General features: G+C 64.8%; 1 protein-coding gene across 2 annotated transcripts; it reads left to right on the top strand.

Moving 5' to 3' along the window:
* Window positions 1-997: 997 nt before the first annotated feature.
* On the top strand, window positions 998-9,920 carry GATA5 (GATA binding protein 5). Of its 2 annotated transcripts, none has more exons than XM_090285344.1 (7): window positions 998-1,284; window positions 1,480-2,029; window positions 3,206-3,381; window positions 7,947-8,072; window positions 8,392-8,479; window positions 8,803-8,930; window positions 9,232-9,920. In XM_090285344.1, the coding sequence occupies exons 2-7, from the start codon at window positions 1,501-1,503 to the stop codon at window positions 9,385-9,387; spliced, it is 1,203 nt and encodes a 400-aa protein (XP_090141470.1). In that variant the 5' UTR covers window positions 998-1,284; window positions 1,480-1,500; the 3' UTR covers window positions 9,388-9,920. The 2 variants fall into 2 exon arrangements, with proteins under 2 accessions (XP_090141470.1, XP_090141471.1); XM_090285345.1 differs by having other exon boundaries at window positions 1,465-2,029.
* Window positions 9,921-23,655: the final 13,735 nt, after the last annotated feature.

Here is a 23,655-nt window from a genome sequence, read left to right as displayed (position 1 = left end):
TCCAGGCCACCTCACGCCTCCGGGTCCCACCACGCTTGGGAGTCTAGCCCACCGTGGAGGCGACCCTTGCCCAGACAGAGTCCTCTACTCCCAGGACCTCGAGTGGAGGGCCCATTTCTGCAAACGGAAAACATTTAGGGCCCGGAGCACCACGGACAAGGGTGAGCTGGGGAGCCCTGCTCCCTCCCAGCCCCGCCGGTGCAGCCCGGCCGCTGGGCGCCGCCCCCTGCGGAGCCTCGCAGGGAGGGGGCTTGGCCCGCCCATCAGCAGAGCTGAGCGGCCACCACACTCCCACTGTGTCACGCACCCAGGGGGCACCTCCATGACTCCGCGTCCCCAGAGGGAAGGTGAGTGAAAGCCCCACCTGTAGGTGGGGGAAACGGGACGGTGCGTCCACACGGGCCTGCGGCTTTACGGCGCTGCCCCCGAACCCGACCCGCAGGTGCCTGCTTGGTCAGAAATTGAGGAAACTGTGGGTCTCCTGCGGGACTTCGTGCACGCAGTGACCCTCGTACACCCGGTGCAAGGCCAGGGACACTGAGGCGGATGGTCCCCGTGGAAACCAGCTCCCTGCGCTGGGTCCCTTGTCTAGGGGCACAGTGACGAGGCCCCCCACCACAGCGTGCCCCTGAGCGCGGCGGGCCTGGGTCACGGATTCATCCAGGACACGGAGGCAAACGCCGGGCCAGTGTCGCGGAACCGGGCTGGCGAGGAAGGAAGGGCGGGGCTCCGCGGGCCCCCCCCCCCCAGCACATTTAGAGTTGTCCCTGCTTCCCGACTACCCCGGGCGCCATCAAGCACAGGTCGGCTACTGTCGCCTGCGCTAGCCGGGACTCAGCGCGGCGTGCCGGGCGCAGTGCGCCCGCGTTGCCTTTTCTGCGCGGCCCCACGGGCGTGCCTGCTCGGGTCACGTGGCGCCGCGGCCGCAGCCCCAGCGCTGACCCTGCTCGGAGGGAGTGGAGGGCGCCGGCAGGGAAGGGGCGGGGCGGCCCGGAGGGGCGGGCAGAGGGCCCGGGATTCCCTGTGGAACCGCGCGGGATCCGGCTCCCAGTCTCTAGACGGCCTGTCACCGGCCCACCCCACCGCAAAAACTGCGCCCTCGGGTCCTCACGACCAGCCGGTGAGAGCCCCACCCGGGCTCGTCGCTGCGCGCCCCTCCCAGGCTTGGCTCCTTCTCCCAGCGCCCAGGCTCTACACCCTGCGGACGTGGGACCTGTCCAGCCGCTTTTTCTCAGCTCCTCTGATCCCACCCTGGGAACCTCGGAAACCCGGACAGTGGAGGAGGTGAGCGCAGCGTTCCAGCTGCACCGGGGCTGCCCCCAGCTGTTCTGCCCCCGCGGGTCCGGGACTCGCCCCCACAACGGCGGGCTAGGAAGCGGGGCGCGCAGCCGGAGTGGTAGCATCTGCCAGGCACGAGCGCGGGCGGTGGTTGGGGCACACAGCGTCTGTGACCTCAGCGCCCAGCCCTCTTCCCCGCAGGTCAAGGCCACTCCTGAGAAGATGTACCAGAGCCTGGCATTGGCCCCAAGCCCCGGTCAGGCCTCCTACGCGGACTCGGGCGCCCTTCTGCACGCGCCGGGCACCGGGTCCCCGGTATTCATGCCGGCGGCGCGCGTCCCCTCCATGCTGCCCTACCTGCCGACGTGCGAACCGGGGCCGCAGCCCTCTGCTCTCACGGCGCACCCCGGCTGGGCACAGGCGGACTCATCGGCCTTCGGCTCCGGCAGCCCACACCCACCGGCCTCCCAGCCCGCCGGGGCCACCTCCTTCTCCTGCGCACACAGCTCCCCGGGGCCCGGAGGAGGCAGCGGCGGCCGGGGCAGTGGCACCTACCAGGGCGCACTGCTGGCTCGCGAGCAGTACCCGGCTGCGCTCGGGCGGCCTGTGGGCGCCTCGTACCCCTCCGCGTACCCGGCCTACGTGAGCACCGAGGTGGCTCCGTCCTGGGCCTCGGGACCCTTCGAGGGCAGCGTCCTGCACAGCCTCCAGAGCCGCCCGGCTGGCCTCCCTGGCCACAGAGCCACCTTGGGTGAGTGCGGGGCTGGGGCAGCTCCACTGGGTGCTCATCGTCGGCCGGACGCAACCCTGCCCACTAGGAAAGGGAGAGCAGAACCCGGCGCCCGGGCGGCGCCTGCCACAGCACCCCAGCCCGAGTGGGTAACCGTGTGCCCTGTACCCCTTTACCGTCAGAGGACAGTATCTGTTTCCACATTCTTTTCACGCAAGCCCACCATCCCGGATGGTGCCAGCTGAGAGCCTGTGTGCTAAGTGTTTTTATGAAAAGTTTTGGAAGTGATTTTATCAAATTCAAAACGCCGGTTCATCCGAGTAAGCTGCCACGTTCGCCTCTGTTCCAGAACGTTTACTTATTCTGATCTGAGACCCGGTCCCCGTGCCTCCCGCTGTGAGTTTGGATAATCGGGTTCCAGGCCCATAAACCTGAGGACACTCAAACCCCGCTCCTGCTGGGGTCGGGGTCACCCCGCAGCTGAAGCCCAGAAACCCGGGGCTACCCCTGTTTGCTGCTCGCAGGGACTCACTCCGCCGTCCCTCCCGCCCGCTTGTGAAGCCTCGCCGCCTCCCCCCAGCAACCTTTTGGTCCCGCCGCCTCCTCGGCGCAGGAAGCGGGTCGCTCCTCCGGCGCCCACCCTGGCCGGGCGATGATTGATCCCCGCCCCGCCCCCACCCGGCTGGCCGACCTCGCGTCGCCAGCGCCGGCTGGGCCTTGGGAGCCTGTGTGCGCCACCCCAGTGCCCGACAGAGGCCGAGCGGAGCCGCCTCCTGCGGCCGCCAAGGGCAAGGCCCCTGGTCCCTGTAGGATCCCTAGATCTGGCCCTTCGGATCCTCCCACTGTGCAGAGGACAAGGCCCTTCGCCCCCTCCCGCCGCCAGCGTAGACGCTCCTGCCTCCCCAAGGGATCAGAGTGACAGACCCTAGTGCTGGACCCCCGTTGGGGGTGGGGCGCCAGTTCCCTGTCTTCCTCCTTGAGGTTTAAATTATGATGCCTCCCCCACTTTATTACACCAACCCAAAGGAGTGTTTTAAATTCACACAAAGTTTACTGCATGAAAACTTAAGATCAGGTGAAAGTACTTTTACAATAAAATAACTTTAAGGCACAAAAGAAAAGGGAGAAAGTGCTGTGGATGCCCTGGAACTCCAGGGAGAGACAGAGCCTCGAGCCTCCGGCTGCCTGTCCCCACAGTGTCCGACTTCTTGGAGGAGTTCCCCGGCGAGGGGCGCGAGTGTGTCAACTGTGGGGCCCTGTCCACGCCCCTCTGGCGCCGCGACGGCACCGGCCACTACCTGTGTAATGCCTGCGGCCTCTACCACAAGATGAACGGAGTCAACCGGCCGCTCGTGCGGCCCCAGAAGCGCCTGGTGAGTGCGGGTCGCGGGCCAGGAGGTGGCCGGCGTGCCTGGGACCCAGCTGGCTGCAGGAGGCCCACACACTGGCGCCCGGAGGCCCAAGTCCTGGGTACCCATGGAGAGGGCTCTGGGTGGGGATGCCCCGGCAGGCAGGCCAGGATGACAGGGCTCCCCGCCCACCACTGTGGCAGGAAGAGACAAAAGACCCGCTTCCTGGGCTTGAGGCTGCGACTTGGTGGGGTCTGGGGGTCTCCCAGGAAGTGCTCTGTCCCTGGACAGGGAACAGCCACTGGAGGCTCAGCCCAGTGGTTCCCAGAGTGACTGGGGTGGCGAGCTTCTTGCCTGGCTGGGAGGGTGGGTGCTGGGTGGGTGCTGCGTGGGAGGACACGGAGGGGCTTCAGGTCCACCACGCCGCTGCCCTGCCGCCCTGTTGGGGAGCACTTTTTACCCGATCCTGAGGGACGGGCGCCAGACCAGGTCTACACTGTTCGGTTGTTCGGTGGCTCTGCGAGCAAAACACGTTTTCACTTTTGGTTCCTTCTGTCACGGGGCGGGGTGGGAGCTGGGAACTGGGAGCCGGACTTTTGCCCCAGGCGGGGCACAGTCCCCAGAAGCTGCTTTGCTCTACCCTCTCACAGGCAAACGTGGGTGTTCACTTCATTTTGTAAATGTGTGGAAGGGCCTGCTTGGTTCTGGAACTGTCTGAGGTGGTGAGGCCGCAGCGGCTCCTGCGGAGGTCTGGGTGGGGGTACAGTGCTGGGGGTGCTGAGCCTTCTGGTCCAACACTCGCTTGCTATGAGGAGCCCTGTCAGGGCTGGTTTTGGCCGGTTCAGGCCAGTTCAGGCCAGTTCTGGCCGGTTCTGGCTGGTTCTGGTGTATTGAGCCCTGGCAGGGGTGGAAGGGGGCTGTTCTCCAGCCAACTCTGTGGGGTGGCCCAGCCAGCCTGCATGGTTGCCTTTCTGGGCTTGGGGGGCTCAGCCGCAGGCCTTCCCTGGAAAAAGAAGCCCCCCACCCCTGCTATGGGAGCCTTGGGCCCACCCTCCGAGCCCCAGGCTGGCCAGGCAAGAAGCGGGGCTGACTAGGTCTTGCAGGTCCCAGGCAGCCGCTGTGGTCTCCCTCTGCTCTGGCCTGGAGTCTGGGGTTCTGCAGGTTCCCCAACTTCACTGTGCCTCTCAGAGAGAATGGGCCCCTGAGAGTCCACATGACCGCACACTCGCATCTCCGCCCCTGCGTTCATGCACTCAGCCCTGTGTGCTGTACTGGCTGGTGTCTGGTGTGAACAGCCCTCAATCATGGGGAACCTGAGGCTAAGAGGGGAAAGGTCAGGTCCCGGGACTGCCACGCAGACCTGCTGACCCCACCGGCCCCTCCTCTGGCTCCGCTCACTCTCCCGGTGCCAGGCGCAGAACTGGGTGCCCAGGACATGCTGGCCATCAGGACCCAGAAGGTGCTGCCACCCTTTGCAGGGCTCACGACCCAGCAGAAAACTCCTGACATGGGGGTGGGCAGGCAGAGCTGCCCCAAAGCTTTGAGATGGGAGGAAGATCTGCCATCAAAGCTTTGGGACGTTTACCCTCGCACCAGCCGGAGGACAAGCCTGGGGCTCTGAGTTGGGGCAGCTTCCCCGGGCACAGAGCCTGCAGGTGGCCGACGCTGGGTGCCCACCAGGACTGTCCACCTCTGGGTCCCCTGCGTCCCCCTCATGCAGAGCCCCCTGCCCTGGGTCTTCTGGCCAAGTCCTGGGAGATGATTTAGAAGCTGTCCCCATGCCGTGCGGTGAAGATTAAATGAGGCAGCTCTGCGGAACCCCGAGGCTTGGTCAGCTCCGTGGACAGTCTGGGTCCAGGCAGTTGGCCTGGGGAGGCCTCTGTTCCCCGTCTGGGGGCCACGGGGCAATTAAGGTGCCTGTGTGACTCCTCCTCTCCCCAGGGCTGCAGGCCACAGAGGGCGGACTGCCCCGACCCCCTCTGTCCAAGGCCCCACAGACCTGCATGGGGACCACTCCCAGGAAGTGTTTGCCGAGTGGGGCAGGGGTCAGGGGACTTCCATGCCCCCCCAGCAGCATCCCGGGGGTTCACTGTGACTTGTGTCGGGGTTTGCACTTGGCGCTCACTGTAGATGTTCAGGGTGAGTAGTTGGGGTGGTTCCCCAGCCCCGTGGGCCTCCCCACCTGCCTGCTCCAAGGGCCCCCCCCCAACATCGGAGCTCACAGCCCGGGTCAGGGGCCACACGCTCATTGGCCTTTGGCGGCCCTACCACCGGCTCCAGGAAGTGGCCGTGCAGTGGGGGGCCAGAGTCCTTCGCTGAGGGGGTCAGACCTCGACTGGGGCTCCCTGGGTGTCCTGCCCGGCACAGCGGGAGTCACAGACCCTCCTGCCCTTGAAGCACACCCTGAGCAACAGGGACGCGGCTCTGTCAGCTGGTGTGTCCCCTTGTCGATCCGTCTGTCTCCCCTCCCAATGTCCAGGGGGCCTGTTGGAAACCAGAGCCGTGCTTTGAGGTTGCTGTCAGCGGGACCTGCAGGCTTCCTTTCCCCCCGGCATCCCTCTGCAGAGAGTGACTTCTGTACCCCTCGCCCCTGGGCGCCCTTCCCTGTCCCTGCCTCTCCCCTGCCAGCAACCCCCCCTGCTGTCCCCACCCTGACTTCCTTGGATGTCCCAGAGCTGGGGTGGCTCTGCTCTGCTGCAGCCAGCAGCCTTTGAAGTTCCACTTCTTTTTGAAAAAAACAGACCGAGAAAGAAAACAAGAGGCCGAGGCCGGGAGAGGCCTGGTGGGCGGGGCCTCGGGAGCAGCCACAGGACAGCCAGGAGGGTGGCTGGAGTCTCAGGGACTGTCCCGGCGTGTGCCCTGCTGAGGGAGGCGGTCCTGCCCACTTGAGGAGCACCAGGACCCTCAGAGGATTCTGAGACTCAGTTTCCCCTGTGTGAAGCGCGGCTGGGGAGGGGAGAGGGCAAGGCCAATGCGCAAGCACTTGGGGTTTTTTTGTTATTTTTTTTTTCTGTTTTCTTAATTTTAATTTAATTTCCAGTTTCTTTTTCTTTTTTTTCTTTAGTGTATTTTCCCATCACCATTGAACCCCCTTATACGCCCCCGCCCTGCAACCCCCACAGGTGTCCCTGAGCCCTTTTTCCTTTTTGCTGGATCCCCCCCCCCGCCCCTCGCCCCCTAATCTCCCTTTTCTTAACTTGCATTTGTGCTCAGTGTCGGGGGATTCAGACTCCTGGCCCCGTGCACTCCCGGGGTGGAGAGCCTGGGTGCGCACGCCCCGGGGGTCTGTTTTCCACATATACAGGTTCTGCGTGCAGACCACCTGCTGCAGGGATGCCCTGCGGGTGCGAAGCTTCCACCCCTGAGCGGTGGGCGGACAGGAGTGGGGGCGAGGGAGGGGGACCCGTGTCCAGGGAAAGCGGCTGCTTTCTAGCCGCAGGGAGGCTGTGGCCACTGGCCTGAGCTTTCTTGGAAGGGCTGGTGCCTCATGTAGAGGCTCCAGACAGACCCCCACGCCCCCTACCAGGGTCCTTTTCTTGCTTGATTGGCTGGCTCCTGTGCTGGACCACATCAGGGAGGGGACACACCTCCTTGGGACAGTTTCGAGTGTGGGGTCCTCACGGGTTTCTGCAGCAGACGTGACAGGCCGGCCCCCGTGTCACTGCACAGGCAGGGGCGGTGCATGCGGAGGCAAGGACAGGACACGTTCAGGGGCGTCCGGGGCAGGGGCTGGGGTGACGAGAGAGCAGCAGCTGAGGACAAAGCCTGGGGGCAGGTAGCTGCGGGGGGGGGGGGGGTGCCACCAGCAGGCTATGCTGCTGGGATGTGGGAAGGGCTCTGGGTCCGAGGGAGCTTGGGGGGCCTGGGGCCTGGCACTGAGCATCTGGAGCTCCCAGGCTGTGGGGGACAAGACCCCATCCAAACAGCAAAAAGTTAGCCAGACAGAGTCTTTGTTGAGCTGGAGAGAGGGCCCCTTGGATCTCTCTGCCCCTACGCCCACCCCCGTTAGGTCCCCATTCCTGAGCCTCAAACAGCCGGCTCTTCCGGGACCCTTGGCATTAGCTCCCTGGGCCCTGCCAGGCACCCAGGTATGGGGAGGGTGGGTCCCCACTGGACACAGGCCTGCAGGGTTGGGCTCAGCTCTGCTGGGAGGCGGGCCCTTGGAAGGTTCTGGACGGGCCCCGCCTCGCTCTGACAGCGGGACCTGGCGCCCTCAGCCCACCATCTGCTGGGGAGCCGTTGAGTAGCATCTGTGCTGAGTCCCAGGTGCCCAGAGGGCCAGCTGGGTCACCAAAGTCCAGCCTGGGGCCTGACCTCCGGAGGTGCCACTCTGTCCTAGAGATACGGGGTCTTCACGAGACCCTAGTCCCACAGCAGGCCTGTGGTGGGTCTGGCATCACCCCCATTCCACTGATGGGGAAACTGAGGCAATGGGTGACGTGACCACAGTGGGGCTCGTGGGGTATGGAGCCCAGGACAGCCCCCTGCACCTTGGCAGCCCCCCGGGGTTGGCCGGACCACCGCCCCCTGCGTCCCTCCCCCCCACTGTGCCCGGCACCTGGTCACACTGCCCCCCCCCCTGTCCCCAGTCCTCGACCCGCCGGGCCGGTCTCTGCTGTACCAACTGCCACACGACCACCACCACACTGTGGCGGCGCAACGCGGACGGCGAGCCCGTGTGCAACGCGTGTGGGCTGTACACGAAGCTGCACGGGGTGAGTGGGGGGCGGGGGGCACAGGGAAGCCCACATGCTCCTCCTTTCGGGCCCCCTGCGGCACCGCGTGTCTCTGTGGCTCACCCATGGCTGCTCAGCAGGGGCACAGGCTGGACACAGTCCTGCCTCTGCCCCCAGTGGCACTAGGAGGTCGGGGTGAGGCAGCCCCCCCTCCACCCCGCCTGGAGGGGGGCACCGGGGGCCGCAGCGCACCCAGCAGGGCTCTGAGGACGCGTTGGCTGCAGGAGTGGCAGGCTGTGCCACAGCCCAGGGTGACCGGGGCGAGGAGCCGGCCACCCACCCTGCCCGTCTCTGCCAGGTGCCCCGGCCCCTGGCGATGAAGAAGGAGAGCATCCAGACGCGGAAGCGGAAGCCGAAGAACATGGCCAGGGCCAAGGGCTCCTCAGGTGCAGGGCCAGGGGCCACCGGGCCGACCCCCAGCCACTGGGACCGCCCCAGCCTGCCCGTGGGGGGTGGTCTGCCCTCGGGAGCCACACTGAGTGCCCCCCATTCCACCGTTAGAGATTTCCTTGTTTGGTGCGAGCGAGAGCAAACATTGTTCCCCAAAGTGCAAATACCTGCACTCTGTCCCGGGAGGGCTCTGGTCGGGGGAGGGGCGGGGTGGCCCGAGCTCACGCAGCTGTGAAGCAGGGGGACAGACAGACGCAGCCACACACAGCCCTTCACTTGCCGTGTGACAGCTCTGTAAGCATCCCACCTCTCCTCCCAGGGTCCACAGGGAATGCCACAGCCTCGCGGCCATCCTCCGTCCCCAACCCTGAGAACACGGCAGCCACTTTGAAACCCGAGCCCAGCCTGGCGTCCCCAGGCTGCCCTGGGCCCAGCGTCCCCTCCCAGGTAAGGCAGACAGGGCGGGTAGGTGCCCACAGCTGGCTCCTGGGCACCTCCTCAGGGAGCCCGACGCCCTAGCCTGGTCCCAGCCCCTGCAGGCCCCCCGGGGATCTCAGAGCTGGCCACGCGGCCGGTCACTGGTCCTGAGAGGTGATGTGGACCGAGAGCCCCGCAAAGTATCATGTTGATGCTCACGCAGGGTCCCCCACCCCCTTCCAGGAGTGAGGAGACCCCTTGGGTGCGGTCCCGACCCCATGTGAGCCAGCCTGTGTTCCCGTATTCCCATGTGTCCCTGTCCTCCCTCCAGGCCCCTGGCCAGGTGAACAGCACCCTGGCCCCCAGCCAGCTGGAGTTCAAGTTCGAGCCTGAGGACTTCGCCTTCCCCTCCGCGGCCCTGGGCCCGCAGGCTGGCCTCGGGGGGGCTCTGCGCCGGGAGGCGTGGTGTGCACTGGCCCTGGCCTAGGTCCCCGGTCACCCGCTGGACCCACCTTGCTGCCTGTGTCGCGCCAGCCCGGCGGACACCCGCCGGGAGAGGCAGGAGCCAGCAGGATCTCTAGCTCCGAGCTGCCCGCGGCCCGTGGCGGGGAGGCCTGTCCAGGTGGCTGTCAAGCCCCAGAGCAAGAGGAAGGCGTGGGGGCAGGGGACCCCCAAATGCTGCACGAGGCGGTGCACCGCGCCTACCAGGGTGCCCCCCACCTGAGCCCTGTTGTGGACGCTCGCCATCTCCATGTCTGTGGGGGCAACATCGCAAACACCCAGCCTCCTGTTGGAAAGCCAGGCCCACGCGTGGAATGGCCAAGGCCGGGCGAGTCAGGAGCGACGGGCGCCCGGGGCTCAGGGTCCGTCCTGCGCTCTTCGCCCCGGGGCAGGTGCGCAGGCCCGGCACCGTGTGCGCCGCCGCCGCAAGGGGAAGCCCTTCGCCGCACGCAGTCACGTGGACGTGTGTATGTGGACGGTTTTCCCCGAGGGCCAGTAAAAGACCTCGTTCTGACTGAATCGGTGTCTGTGAGCATCTCTGCCGGGCGGACGGAGGTCCCCGAGCCCCGCGGGACCCTCAGGCTGCGGTGGGGTGAGCATGCGTCCTGGCCTGTCTGCGGTCCCAGCAGAATTACTCACCCGACCCCCCGCCCTTCTCCTCCAGAAGCTCCTCCCAGGGTCGGGCGGCACAGGCGCTGCTCCCGCTGGCGAGACACCACTCTGCCCGAGGGAGCTGGCGCGTGGCTACAGGGCCTTCCTCGGGGTGGTGACAGGGAGCAGGGGCCGTGGGGCGCACCCTGCCCAAGGGCCACTGTCACTCGTGCTTGGGTGCTGCCTTCCACCCACAGGACCCCCTGATTTTTCCAGGGAAAACAGAAACTGGATTTTCTTTCTCTTTTTTTCTCAATGTAAAGCCTTCCAGTTGAAAAATTCTTTCCCCCAGCTCCCAACTTGGTTCAGAAATCTTTTTATTTTTATTTTTATTGATTGATTTTAGAGAGAGAAAGGAAGGGAAAGAGAGAGAGACGTTGATTTGTTGTTCCACTTAGTCACGCACTCGTTGGTTGCTTCCTGTATGTGCCCTGACCGGGGATCGAACCCGCAACCTTCGCATACTGAGACGGCACTCTGAGTCACCCGGCCAGGCCCTGGTTCAAAACCCTTTAAATACGGTGAGCCGACTACGAGCTGCGGGCCGGCCGCCGCTGGGCAGCTCCATCTGTCATCCTGGCGCCCCTGGTGGTCCCGCCAGTGCCTTTTATCATCTTTTAAAAGAGAAGCGAGGCCATGACAAAGTATGTGGAATAAAGAGCTTGATTCTGCCCCCTTGTCCCCATCACCTGTGGGATTTCCCGGCCTCCAGGCGGCAAGTCCCACAGTCAGACTGTCCTTTTCAGAAGCGCACCCTGGAGGCCCCCCTGCTGGACCCCGCTGGCCCCTTTGGGTCACCCAGGGGCCCTTGAGGGCGTCTGTAGGGTTGGGTGACGCTCATAAACGGAATGTCTTCAGGGCTGCCCACCAGCCTCGCTCCACCTTTGTGAGATGGGGGTCCCCAGCCCCCCCACAAACACGCAGAGATGCTGCGGGACCCTCCCCCAAGGAGCCAGTTACTGCCGCACCTCGGGGCCTGGGGCCCGATCAGTGGTGGCCGTGGTGTGGGGACCGGCATGCCCCCAGCACCCAGGCGTTCCAGCCGGTGGCCACACGGGGAACCGCGGGACCAGTGCCGGGCCGCAGAGGAAGCCTCTCGGGGCCAGGTCTGTCTGGCGGCTCACAACCAGCACCTTCCACAAGCAGGCTGGACAGGAGGGGCGGGAGCAGGCGGTGTCTGCGGGGGCCGTGCTGGATGTGAGACCACGGCTGTCTCGTCTCATGCCCACCGACTTCCCAGTGAGGAAACTGAGGCACAGAGAGCTTAAGGGGCCGCCCATTTCCTCTCCAGCCCCTTCGCTTGCCCTTCCCCCTCCGAGGGCGTAAACCCTTGATGAGAGAAGTCGAGGCACATGGTGACACGAGGCACCAAAGGTGGAGGGGACCGTGTAGCCTCCTCGAGACAGTGCTGCCACCAGGGAGCCCAGTGGCTTCTGTCGGCACCTCTGTTCCCCAATCTGCAGTTGGGGGAGGACCACGCGCCCTTGCCGGGTCTGCCGTCCATGGACGTGTGCAGTGGCCCCGACCCTGCGAGTCCGCAGGATTGGGGTTGAGCGCTTGGTGTTGAACAACCCGAGGAGGCTTCCTGGAGGTGTCCACATCGGGACGGATGTATGGGGCAGCATCCCCACAGAGGGAGGGGTGAACTTGGCAGAGACCGGAGGAGAAGCAATCTCTCCCATCTCTTTCTGTCATTTTTAAGGCTGGGCCCAGGACGCCGGAGCCTGAGCCCCCACCTCAGGGCAGGGACATCGCTGCTAAATTTAAGTCTTTCCCCGCCGAGCGCCTCTCGGGCCGGAAGCTGTCAGGACCTTCAGCCTTAATATAGCGACCGAGCACCCCTTCCTGCAGCTCTTCCTCCCGCCACCGCCCCTGGGGCTCTGCCTGCGCCTCACAAACAGCTGGACACGGGGAGGCTGGCAGGCCTGGGCAGCCGGGGCCGCTTATCGGAGCGACGGGACGGGAAGCAAGGCCACCCCATGGGCGCTGCCTGACTGTGCGCGGCCTCCCTGGGGAAGGGAAGACCCTGCCAGGGAAGCGGGGAAGCGAGCACACAGGGCATGGGGAATGGGAGGTGCCCTGGCCCTCAGCCGCGGTTTCTGGAACCAGCGCTTCAGAGGCACCTGCCCCTGCCCTTCCAGCCCTTCACTCGCTGCTTCATGCCAGACCCAGGGCAGCGGCCGCAAGTGGCCCAGGGACAACTCTGGAGCAGAAGCAGCCCCCCACACACACACGCGGGTCCCTGACAATGACATCAGAGCCGGTGACACAGGAAGTTCCCACTCACCCTGCTTCCCACCGGCCTGCTGCCATTCCTGGCCCGCATTTGCCGTAGGAGGGTGTGCGTTTCTGCCCTGGGCCCTCGGACAAGCATCGCCCTGCACCCGCGGCCCAGCTGTGCCCACACCCCAGAGCTGCTGCTCTGGGGAAGCCGGGCACCAGCCTTCGATCTGAGCAGATCAGAAGACCAGCTGCTGCCGTCACCATCACTCGGCCACCAACGCAGGGGACTGCAGTCCGAGGGAAGGAGTGATGTCTTCACTCCCCTCACCGCCCTTCCCTTTGCCACCAGCCCCGGGAAAGTTCATGGCGACTCAGGGGCTTCCATGGGGACAGGCTGTGTGGACAGGGCCAAGAAAGAGGCTACAGCAGCTCCCCATGCCCCAGCCCCCCACGGACCCCTTTGGAGAACAAGAAGCCAGAGGGACCAGGGAGCCCTGAGATTGGGAGGCTGTGGGTGCCCTGTTCGTCACCCACATGCCCCTCAGAGCCAGGGTGGGGGCTGCGGCCTTCAAGGGCCACGTGAGGGCCGTCGTGGGCAGACCCCCCTGCAGCGCCCTGCAAGGCCCGCCAAGATGTTGACATGGCCGGCTCCAGCCGACTTATTTATTATCTGATAAAGGGCTCTCGGCACCGCTGCTGGACGGCGTCTGGCCGCACCGGGGCCTGGGGGAGGGAGGAGGGGCGGGGGACGGGTGGCCCTACCAGGCCTCCCTGCTGGACGCCAGGGAAGGACGCACTGAGGAATCCGGCTCTTCCGCCCCCAGCCAAAAGCCTCGCGTCCCCACGGCCCACACAGCCAGCGGCCCCGGGAGAGGCCCAGCTCCCGCACAGAGCCATCCGGGGCCTCCCTCCTGGGTGTCACGCCAAGCCCCTGCCCCCTTGCTGCTGCCGCCTGCTCCCCGGGTCCCAGGAGAACCCCCAGCAGGGGCCCTCCTCTCTGTCCACCCCGCCCACCCAGCTTCTGCCCTAGCCCAGCCCCCACCCCTACGCTTGGCCGGGAACGCGGACTTTCCATGATGCAAATCTGGGTCTGTTTCTCCTCGGCTTCCAAATGCTCCGACCCAGGTGCCACCCCAGCAGCTGTTCTGCTGGTCACGGCCACGGCCGCCCCGCGGCCTCAGGGCTCCCTTCCACAGCGCCTGCGTCCTCTCTCCAGGACATGTCGCGGCTCCGGGCCTTTCCAAGTGCTATTCTGTCTGACTGCGACACCCTTCCTCGCAGGAACGTGGTACTCAGGGTCAAGGGCCTCTGATGCCGCCTCCCCCACAAGCCTCTCTCAGGCAGCGCTCCATGCAGAGTCTGCACCAGGCAAGGCCCCCCGCCGCCCTGCCAGGGCTGCCCGCGCGCAGAGGAAACGGCCTTAGAAACCCGACAAGAGGGCATCCGTTAAACAGTCAGGAGAACGCATCTAGTGAGCCTTTGAGGACCAGAGTTCCAGAGTGCTGGATAATCCCAGCTGACTCTCAAATGCCTTTCCCTAACCGTTCTCCAAGTCAGCTTCTGTCACCGAGGAGACGACAGAGGCAGCCTCCACGGGGTCTCCCCGGCCAGCCCTGCCCCCCAGCCTCACGGCCTCCTTCTGAAGGGTGGGTGTGCACGGGAGGGGCGGGTGGGAGCTCGAGGACAGGTCAGCCCATCTGGGGCCACCAGGCGACGAGAAGGCAGGCCTCTTCCACGGGAGCCTCAGCAGAGGCAGGGGAAGGTCACCGTCCCTCCTGCTGGCGGCCTGAGAGGCCGGGGAGGCAGGGCCGGTCCCAGCTGGGTGGCATGCCCAGACTGCCTGCGCCTTCCCGTTGGACCAGTGACACTCCCCTGAGGCTGTGCAGCCTCTGCGTCCAGGCCACCTCCTGAGACAGGCCTGCTTGTCCGTACCGGGCTGAGCAGTGACCCCCTGCAGCCTCTCCTGCGCCCTCGGCCCTCCTGGCACCTGGGGGTCTGCACCCACGGGCTTGACGGCCCCCATCCTCCCTCGGTCTCACCCACTTGAGAACACCTTCCCTGAGCACCGGGCCTTGTCCATGTCCCTGCAACGCCCAGAGGACACCCATGGGTGAGGAATCCACGCACGAATGAGCCACGTGTCCATTCCTGGCTGACCTGTGGCGGGGGTGCTGACTAGCCCCTCCCAGGAACAACCCCCCAAAGCCTGTCCATTTGCCATGGGGGTGGTGGGGACAAAGGGGATGAGGTGAAGTCCCCAGAGGAGGACTTGTGTGGGGGAGGCTCGTGATGGCTCTGCTCCCAGAAACAGGAGAGAGAGGGAGAGGGGACCACGCCCCTGTCCAGCCTGCAGGTGTGTAACTGACGGTGTCCTGGATGGAGGCAGGGGCATCTGCCAGCGCCCCCCATGCCAGTGCCATCAGAAGGGGCTCCCTTGGGTGGGCTCTGGAAAGGGGATGTTCAGCTTCCCTCACCCCAGACCACCTGCCTCCCGCTCTGAGGCCCCACCAGTGAGGGGTCCGGGGCAAGGCAGGGAGGGACATCTCACCCCTGAACGGCCGTGTGCAGGGACTGGGAAAGGAGGGGCCCCTGGAAGGGCCTTGCCCAGGAGCTGCAGACGCTAGCCAGGCTGAGTCTGCTGGATTCTGGTTCCCAGAAACTTGGAAATGACTCTGGGTCAGAGGGGCAGGAGGCCCTCCCCATGTCTGACCTCCGAACTTGGTGTTTCTGCATCAGGCTCTGGTGTGTAAAACAGGCCAAGTTGATCAACATAAACAGGGTGGGGATTACGCAACGGTCGCGCCCTGTTCTGGCGGGCCTTTCTCTTTTAATGTGCAGAGAAGCTCAGGACACGGCAGTGGGCGGGCCCTTGAACTTGACCTTTCAGGGTCTGGTGGCAGGGACGGGGCAGGTCAAGGTGACCCACCTTAGGCCGGGCGCCTGGGAGGGAGGGGTGAGGCCATGAGGAGCAGGCAGTGGATGGCGAGACCCAGCTGGATGCAGCAGATACCGAGAGACCCAGAGAGACAAAACACGACTTTGAACCCCAGACCCCACACCACCTTTGCTCTGAGAGCCACAGCCCCCCTTCCCTGGTGGCCTGTCCTGGGGCGATGTGGGCCGTGGGGCCGGGGCTGCCCTGTGGGCGACGAGGCAGGTGACAGGAGGCAGGCAGGGCGGGCCACCCCAGACAACGCCCGGAGCCAGGGGAGCCAGGTGAGGAGTTTCCTGAAGATTTTGAAGGAAATACTGAAAACCCTTTCTGCCGGGTTGACTAGAACCGTGGACTCTGGGCCAGAACTTCCTTCTAGCAATTTCTAAATGGGGAGGGGATGGTGGGAGGAGTCAGGGAGGGGCCACAACACCAGCCTGGAGCCCCCATGCATCCCCACGGACAGGTGTGCCCCCCTGGGGGGAGGGGCTGTCCCTTGACATCTGCCCCTTCCCCCTGGCAGAGCTCCAAGGTCACCAGAACCGTCTGCCCTGGGGCTCAGTTTGGCCTTGACCTGCCTAATAAACTGCGGGGCCTAGGCTTGGAGTGGAGGCTGGTGTTCCCAAGGAGAGCAGGGACGGTCCCCAGCTTGAACGTGGCACTCACAGGCCCACCTGCCACCCTCAGGGCCAAGGGCTGGGGGAAGGGCGCAGACGGGGTCTGGGCACAGTGGCTGGTGTGATTTCCTCAGCTGAGCTGGGCACTGTGATGAACGGGGACCATCTGCCTCAGTTCCAGAAGGACCAGGTAGGGGACAATTGTCCCCCGTGAGCCCCTCTGAGCCCCTCCCTGCAGAGCCCGGAGCCCCGAAACTGCCACAGGCGGCAGTAAGCAACATGCAATGCCTTGTGCTGGAGCTTTTAAACCAAACCCAGAAGACGTTTAATTCGGGGCCTTCTCCAGCCGCCGGCACTCTGCGCGGGCGTGTGCCGTCCCCAAGCTGTCAGCCGGCCGCTCGTCTCCGGTCTCCGCCGGGACCTTCTGGAGAAAGACGAGGGGCACTGCAGTCCAGCCCCCTGAATCCTCCAGGCCATAATGAGGCCTGGTCGCTTCCTGCCTGCGTGTCACTTGAAAGCACGCCCCTCAGTCAAGTCCCCAGCACTTCCTGCGCTGTGGTCCCCGGACTCTGCGAGCGTTTCCAGCCACCCGCACATAAATCTCCTTTGTTTATTTTATGAATGAGAGGGGACTTTAAATACTCAGATAAAGCCCCTCTAACGCACTCCCAGGCCAAGAGCCACTTAAGGTTTAACGCTAGCCTCTCTGTGGGGGCCCATCGGGGACTTCATAGCCAGGCCCGGCGGGGGCGGTCTCTGGGCAATGCACAGGGTCCCCAAAGCCACACTTCAGGGCCACGGAGTGGCCTGCAGCTCTTGGGGAGAGAACTTGGGTCCAGGATGGGTGAGCTTGACAGGCATCCACCAGGCACTGGGGGCTTTGTGACCTGATCGGGTCCGGGCCACGTGCCCGCTGCCTCTGCCATGAGGGACGGCAGGGAAGCACTCAGCCACCCGGTGCCTGAACTCCCACCGGCGGAGAGCCCACCACAGCCCTGGAGGCAGCCTGGCTGCCTGTCCCCTACTCTGTCTGTGTCTTCGAAGAGTTTCACAGGGACCGCACGGCACTTCAGCTGCCAGAGCAAACGCAGGCCAAACCCCACAGCCCGCCTGTGCCCCTCTTCCACGGAGCGACCGGCCTTGGCCAGAGGCCTGGCTCGCGGGCAGAGTAGGAGCCCCTTCCTGGGCCCTCCCTGTGGATCCCCAAAGGGAGGTGCAGCCCCTGGGGAGCCAGGAGGAGGGAGGGTGCTCACAGACCCTCGAGACCCCTGGTCCACCCCACTGTCCCCTCCATGCCCCACTTCGGGCTCCCACCCCACGGACCATGGAGCCCCCCACTCTCCCAGGGACTCAGCTACTGTCCCACTCCAGCCCTCACACACACACACGTGCCTGCCTCCCTAACGAGATGGGGGCTCCCAGTGTCGCCCCCACTCCCACTCCCCCCTCGCCCCCAGCTCTCAGCTCAGGAATTCAGTTAAGACCGGTCCTGGGCTGTGAGGGTCAAAGCACCCCCTCCCTGTCCTGCAGAGAGAGGCTGGGCCCCCGGCTCCCGGCTCCCGGCTCCCTGGAGACACAGACAAGCTCACGCTCCCTCCTCAGAGAGACGTCCAGAAAAGCCTGGACAGGACAGACAATGGGCACTAAAAATACCCCCGGGCAGGCAGGATTTCCCAGGAACATCTGTAAGCTCTGTCCACGGAAGTTATAAATACTAAATCATGTTCATTCAGAGCTGTTAGTCATCCGGGGACAGCCACGTCCTTTATGGGGACAAGGGATGTTTTTCCAGGTTCGTAATTTATGGCTTTTACAGTTAAGTCCTTCTACAGATGAAAAAGGAAACGTGAACAAATCGGGTCTCCCCGGAGCCCTGAGAACTGGTGCAGGGAGCCCCGGAGTCAGGCACCCCCACCCTGCCCTCCCAGCAGCCCAGCCCAGGCGGCGGGACCCTGGTGTCCCCTGGGATCTCAGGGTGGACGTTGATGTCCCCAAACAACCCCAGCCGGTCCTGGGTCTGCCTCCCAAGAGGGGTTCCAATTCCTGCACATGACACCCCCTCCAGCCACTGGTGACCCCGAAGCATCCTCCCCACTTCCAGACCCACACCACCGGCTGCCCACTCCCTCCCCATAAGGGCTCTGGGGCTCCCCAGATCCACACTGTCTGCCCTCCAGGCTGCCTACAGACCCCACAAGGCAGTGACTGCTCACAGGCAGGTTCCCATCACCCCCGCCGACAGCTCGCTCCCACCCAGTTTCTGCACAGCCTGAGATGTGTGGCAGCCCACATCCCTGCACCTGGGTGGGGCCGCCAGGGGTTGATGGCCTTGTGGACGTCTGCCTCATGTGGGGTGCATGGGGATCCCAGTGCAAAGGTCCCAGAAAAAAAGAAAAAGCAGTCATAAACCAAAGGGCAGCCTTTCCCTGAAAGGAGGTTTCAGGTGGCAGGCAGCACCCCGCGGCAGGAGATGTTAGATGCTGGATGCTTCCTGCTGGGCCCAGAGTGGGGGTGCTGGGAGGGGCTTCGGGAGGTGCACTGAGAACAGACAGGGCCAGCAGGAGCTGGCATCTGCCCCCCGGGACTACCCAGAGACAGACCGGACACCCCTTGTCAGTGGGTGGGGCTGACCCCAGGGCACCGCGCTGAGACACCCTGGCTTAGAGTCCCTGCCCCATCCCGCGACCGGGGGCCCTTCTGAGCACCCTCTGTGGGTCCCGGTGTGGAGCTCGGCTCAGCCCCGCCTCCAGGAGCCAGACCTGACCGCCCTGGGCGTTGGAAGGAGACCAGGACCATCGGGCCGGCCGGCCCCTTGCACACACCGCTCCTGCCCTGGGGCTCCGTCCCCGTTCTCTGTCACCTTCGGGCACAAGTTAGATTCGGGGGCCCCTGCCGATGGGATCCAGAGCCCGGGGCTGCCGGCTCCCCCCCACACTGGGTGTGTGTGGATTGAACAGTGTCCCCAGCAATGCCTGTGGAAGCCCCAAAGCCCAGGACCTCCGAATGTGACCTCACGTGGAAATCAGGTGGTGGCAGATGTCTTTAGTTAAGTGAGGTCACACCGAAGTAGGTGGCCCTGGTCCAACATGGCCGGTGTCCTTATGAGAAGGGGACACTGGGACAGACAAGCACACAGGGAGGCACGCCTACAAGCCAAGGGCTGCCTGCACCCCAGAAGCTGGCGGGGGGCCGGGAGCAGATGCCCCCTCAGGAGGATCCGGCCTGGCCAGCACCCGCATCTCAGACTCCCGGCCTCCAGCGTCGGGAGAGGATGAGCTTCTGTGGTTGAAGCCCTGCTCGCTGGGGCTTTGTCACGGAGGCCCCGGACGCTCACTCGCCGGCCGTCTCCACCAGCCTCGGCCTTCCTCTGGGGGGTCTTCCCAGGAGAGGGGACTGCCCTGCTCACGGCGGCAGAAACCACAACCCCTACAGCCGTCTGGGCCTGGATCCTTTTCTTAAAAATCCTCACCCAAGGACATGTTTGCTGATTTTAGAGAGAGAGGAAGAAAGAGGGGGAGAGGAAAACATTGACCGGTTGCCTCCTGTACACACCCCGCCCTGGGATTGAACCGGCAGCCGGGTGGTGCACAGGACGACGCTCCAGCCAGCTGAGCCACCGGCCAGGGCTGGGCCTGGGCCCCCTAAGCCAAGAGCGTGGCCCTCACAACCACGGCTCTCTGAGCTGCACGAGGCCTGCTGAGGTGGCTGCACGGTGTCGCGGTCCCCAGCCTGTAGAGGAGGAAAGAGGCCCAGAGCCTGGGAGGCAGGGGCCCCTCACGCACCAGGGCCACCTGCCCCAGGCCTCTGCCCACCCCGTCAAAGACGCCAGAATCGAGAAACCCCTCCTCTGCCGCCTCAGCCGGTTTACTTCCGTCAGGGCCATTACTGCCACCTGAGGCGTCCTCACCACGTGTCTCCTTGGTGACCATCTGCCTGCCGTCCAGGCCGGCGCTTCTCTGGTAAAATACGAGGCAAGTCACGTGTGTGGTCACACGGTTGAAACAGGTGCGATTTGTCTTAATAACGTGTTGTGACCTCACACGTCCAAACTGTTAGCATCTCAACACGTTGCCGCCCCAGAAAGTGCTGTGGTTCTGTTCTCGGGTTTGAGCCGGGCCGTCAGACGCCGGTGTGTGTGCCACGTGGACCGTGCAGCCCAGCCACCGCGCGTGACGCGGAGCCGCCCTGCTGGACGGCGCAGGTGCAGAAAGCTCCCTGGAGCCGGGTCCCGTCACGCCGTACACACTCAGGCGCATTTGCTCTCGAGCGAGTGACCACACGGATGAAAGTGCTATGACCCAAGCCGTGGTCTGGGCCCCGCGTGGTCTGCAGAAGCAAGTGGTGGTTTCGGGGGCCTGAGGGCCTCATCTGACCCCAAGGAGCAGGTAGGACAAAACTGGGGGCAGGGAGCAGGTGTGGGGGGGGGCTGCCCTCCTGGAGGTGCAGGAAAGGAGGGACAGTCCGGGACCCCTCGGACCCCTCATGACACACATGGTGGAGGTGGGACAGGACCCCTGATGACCCCAATCCCTGACCTGCCGGGCCCCTGTGGTTGGTTTTCACCCCAAAGATGAGGCTGAGCCAGAATTTGGAGAGGAGGCCACTGCAGACAGAACTCCCAGGGTCGTGGCCCCAGCCCCTGTCAGTGACCGATGGGGTAGGTTTTCCATGCACCCACCCAGCAGACACCCCAGAGTGGCTGGCCACCCAGTGGGGTGGGGCCATGCCAGCCTCTGCTGCCAGGAAGAGGTGTTGGCTGATGCCCCGGGGGCGGAGACGGAGCCTGGTGGGGGGCCAGCAGCCTAGCGGTGGGGACTCACATTTTCCGATGAGAGCCACAACCAAGGCTGCTGGTGGCCTGGCTGATGCAGGCAGGGGGCCCTCGGGTCTGCCTCTGTGAGCGGTGGTCAGCAGTGACCACGAGGGGAGGGCAGGGGAGGCCACGCCCAGGGGAGGTCCCCACAGAGCCACGTGAACGTGAGTCCCACCCCAGGGCGCCGGCGGCTCCAGGCTCCAGAATGGGGACTGAGGACTCCTGATCCTGCTGTCACCACACACATGGGGCTGGGCGGAGGGGCAGGCGGCGCGGAGGGGCGATGCTTGGTGGGATGAGTGGATGCAGGGGGAAACGGATGAATGGACGTACTCAGTCCGGGGCCCTTCAGGGCAGCACCTGTTCTGTCCCTATCTTTTGTCACCAAGAGCTGCAGTCCGGGGCTCACGTGTACCTCACCCCTGGGACCAGCAGCTGGGGGTGGCCAGAGACAGCTGTGCATCCCCCCCACGGACCTCCACACCAGCCACCATGCAGCCACGGCTGAAGCCCCCCTTCCTGCTTCCCTCCTTCCTTCACCCACTCACTCATCTGCTCGCTCAGCCCGGCCCTGGTCTGTGTGCAGGGGAGGGGGGTCTGTCCCATCACACGAACGCAGGATACTCCCATCTCCATTCCGCCCTGTAAGCGTGGAGTCTCCATGTTCCTGGGCAGCCGTGCGTGTGTCTGCTTCTTCATGCCCTGCAGGTCCCCCCAGATTCCCAGGCGCTGAGCTCCAGGGTGCGGATGCCCTATGGGGATCTCTGAGCACCATGAATGACCCCACCTGTCCCAGCCCCACCACACAGCCAGGGACGGGTGGCATCTAGGAAACCAGAGCAGGAGGCTCCAGGCCCGCTGGGCTGGGGGCCCACTGGGACATCTCAGGGGTTCTGACACCCAGGGCCCCGTACAGACACGGCATGGAACACACCCTCTGGGGCACGTGGCAGTGTGGCCCCCTTGGGCTCTGCAGCCGGCAGCAGGGGAGGCACCCGGCAGCCCCCTGGGCTCCCTGACCACCGCAGACCCCGCCCCAGACGCCCCTGCAGGGCCGCCCAGGAGCCTGCTTGGGAGAGGACCCAGCGCCTCTGGACCTGCGGGGCCCCTGCCACCACCCCCAGCCTCGACCAAACCCCCGTGGCCGCCTTCCGAGGACCAGAAGGGTCTCCTCCCCTGAAGAGGCCCCTGCGCTCTGCCTTTGATCTTCCCGAAAGCTCTGCGGGTTCTGCTCCCTGTCGGCCATGACATTGACAATTGTTTATTAGTTCTGAAATAGCTGGAATGCACGTCAAACATTCGCATGCTAGAAAAATGTTTATGAAGTGCTATCGCCGTTTATGTAACTGTGTGTTTGGGAGAGCGACAGAGGCCGCAAGGGACCACACAGCCTCGCCTCAGCTCCAGGCCACACACCCCAGGTCCATGGGGGGGCCCCGCCCCGGGCCGGGCTCTCTGCTCCCTGCTCTTCGGTCAGGAAACTGTCCCCAGGGCACCTGGCAACTCACCGGTGGCGTGCCGGGTTCAGGGAGGGAGGCACCCACCCACCTCCACCTCTAAAGGAAAGGCCAAGGGGGCCCCTTCCTCCCAAGGAGACATTAATGGAGCTTCAGACAGTCTCCCCACAGGGTGGGCTCTGGCCACAGTGTCCGGGCGGGGACCCTGCTCCTGCTCGCCTCCCCGGATTTTGAAGTGCCCGCTCACCCCACTGCACAGCCCCTCCCTGGAGACAGACGCCGGCTTCCTCCCGGCGTGGGGAGGCCCCCGTGGCCTGCTTGCTGCCCCCCTGCTGAGGCCAGGCTGACCGTGCAGGTGCCCACGCGGGGCCTCGGGGACAGGACAGCGCCGTCTCTGCCCTCCCCGGTCATCTTTACAGCGGGACCGAAAGGGGGCAATGGCCCCCTGCTGACATTTCAAGTGCGTTATTCATGGCACAAATGCCAAGGGGGCACAGGGCCAGGCAGGCAGCTCCCCAAGGACGGGGAGGGCCCTACCGGTGTGTCTGTCCATCTGTCCATCTGATGGGAGCCCGTTCGGCGGGGGAGAGTCCTACCTGGGATCAGGCCACGCAGCTGCACGCACTCATCACAGCTGCCGCACGGGACGCCTCCGGCAGAACGCCCGCCGCCCAGGAGATGCTTGGTGAAGGCTGTTCAACACGCGCTCCAGCGGCCCCGGCAGGGGGGCTCCGTGGGCTGGAGTGGTGTAGGCTTTGGTCCCTGGTCAGGGTGTGAGTGGAAGACCACCGATCAATGTTTCTCTCTCTCTTGTTCTCCGTCCCCCTTCCTCTCTCTCTAAAATCAAGAAACATGTCCTCAGGTGAGGATTGTTAAAAATAATAAGAGCCTCAACACCGGGGGGAAGGGACCGCAACCTGAGTACAACGCCCCAAAGAGCTGGGAGCAGGAACACAGACCTGTGTCCCCACAGCTGCCGCTGCAAGGTGAAAACAGCCCAGCGTCCCTCGCAGGGGAGTCGATAAACAACCTGGGTCCAGCCCCGAGGTGGAATGTTAGTTAGTAAAGGGACGGAAGCGCTGATACAGCCTGCAGCATGGACGAGCCTCAGGCGTGCTGGGGGGCAGAGGCCAGGCTGCAGGGGTCTGTCTGCAGGACACGTCCACAGCAGGCACGCCCACCGAGACAGAAGCGGGTCGGAGTGGCCAGGGGGTGGGGGGAGGGGAGGAAGTGCTCCGTGGACGTGGGTCTCCTTGTGGGGGGATGAGAATGTCCTGGACGAGACAGAGTGGGGGCTGCACACTGGCATGAATGTGTTCGATGCCACCGGACTGATCACTTTACAGGGGTTCATTTTAGGTTGTAGGAATTTTACCTTAGTAAGAAAACAAAAACACCCCCACAAAGTGTTGAAGATCCCAACCCAGGGGCATAGTGACGCCGGGCACAGCCAGGCGGCACCCCCACTCTGGCCCAGAAAGCTGGGAGCGGAAGTCTTGCCCGGCGTGCGCCGTAGACCCCCGTGTGGAGCAAGGGAGGGCCAGCCACAGCCAGACGAGCC

This window comes from Furipterus horrens, unplaced genomic scaffold (assembly GCF_987537825.1).
Source record: "Furipterus horrens unplaced genomic scaffold, mFurHor1.1.pri manual_scaffold_8, whole genome shotgun sequence".
Taxonomy (NCBI): domain Eukaryota; kingdom Metazoa; phylum Chordata; class Mammalia; order Chiroptera; family Furipteridae; genus Furipterus; species Furipterus horrens.
Note: the sequence above shows the minus strand (reverse complement) of the source record. Positions and strands in the feature narration are given on the sequence as shown.

What these genes read in the sequence shown, in the direction of transcription:
- GATA5 (XM_090285344.1), top strand. Translation starts at nt 1,501, where the DNA reads ATGTACCAGAGCCTGGCATTGGCCCCAAGCCCCGGTCAGGCCTCCTAC. An exon ending in TGGCCACAGAGCCACCTTGG is followed by an intron (nt 2,030 to 3,205) that starts GTGAGTGCGGGG and finishes CTGTCCCCACAG; the next exon opens with TGTCCGACTTCTTGGAGGAG. An exon ending in TGCGGCCCCAGAAGCGCCTG is followed by an intron (nt 3,382 to 7,946) that starts GTGAGTGCGGGT and finishes CCCTGTCCCCAG; the next exon opens with TCCTCGACCCGCCGGGCCGG.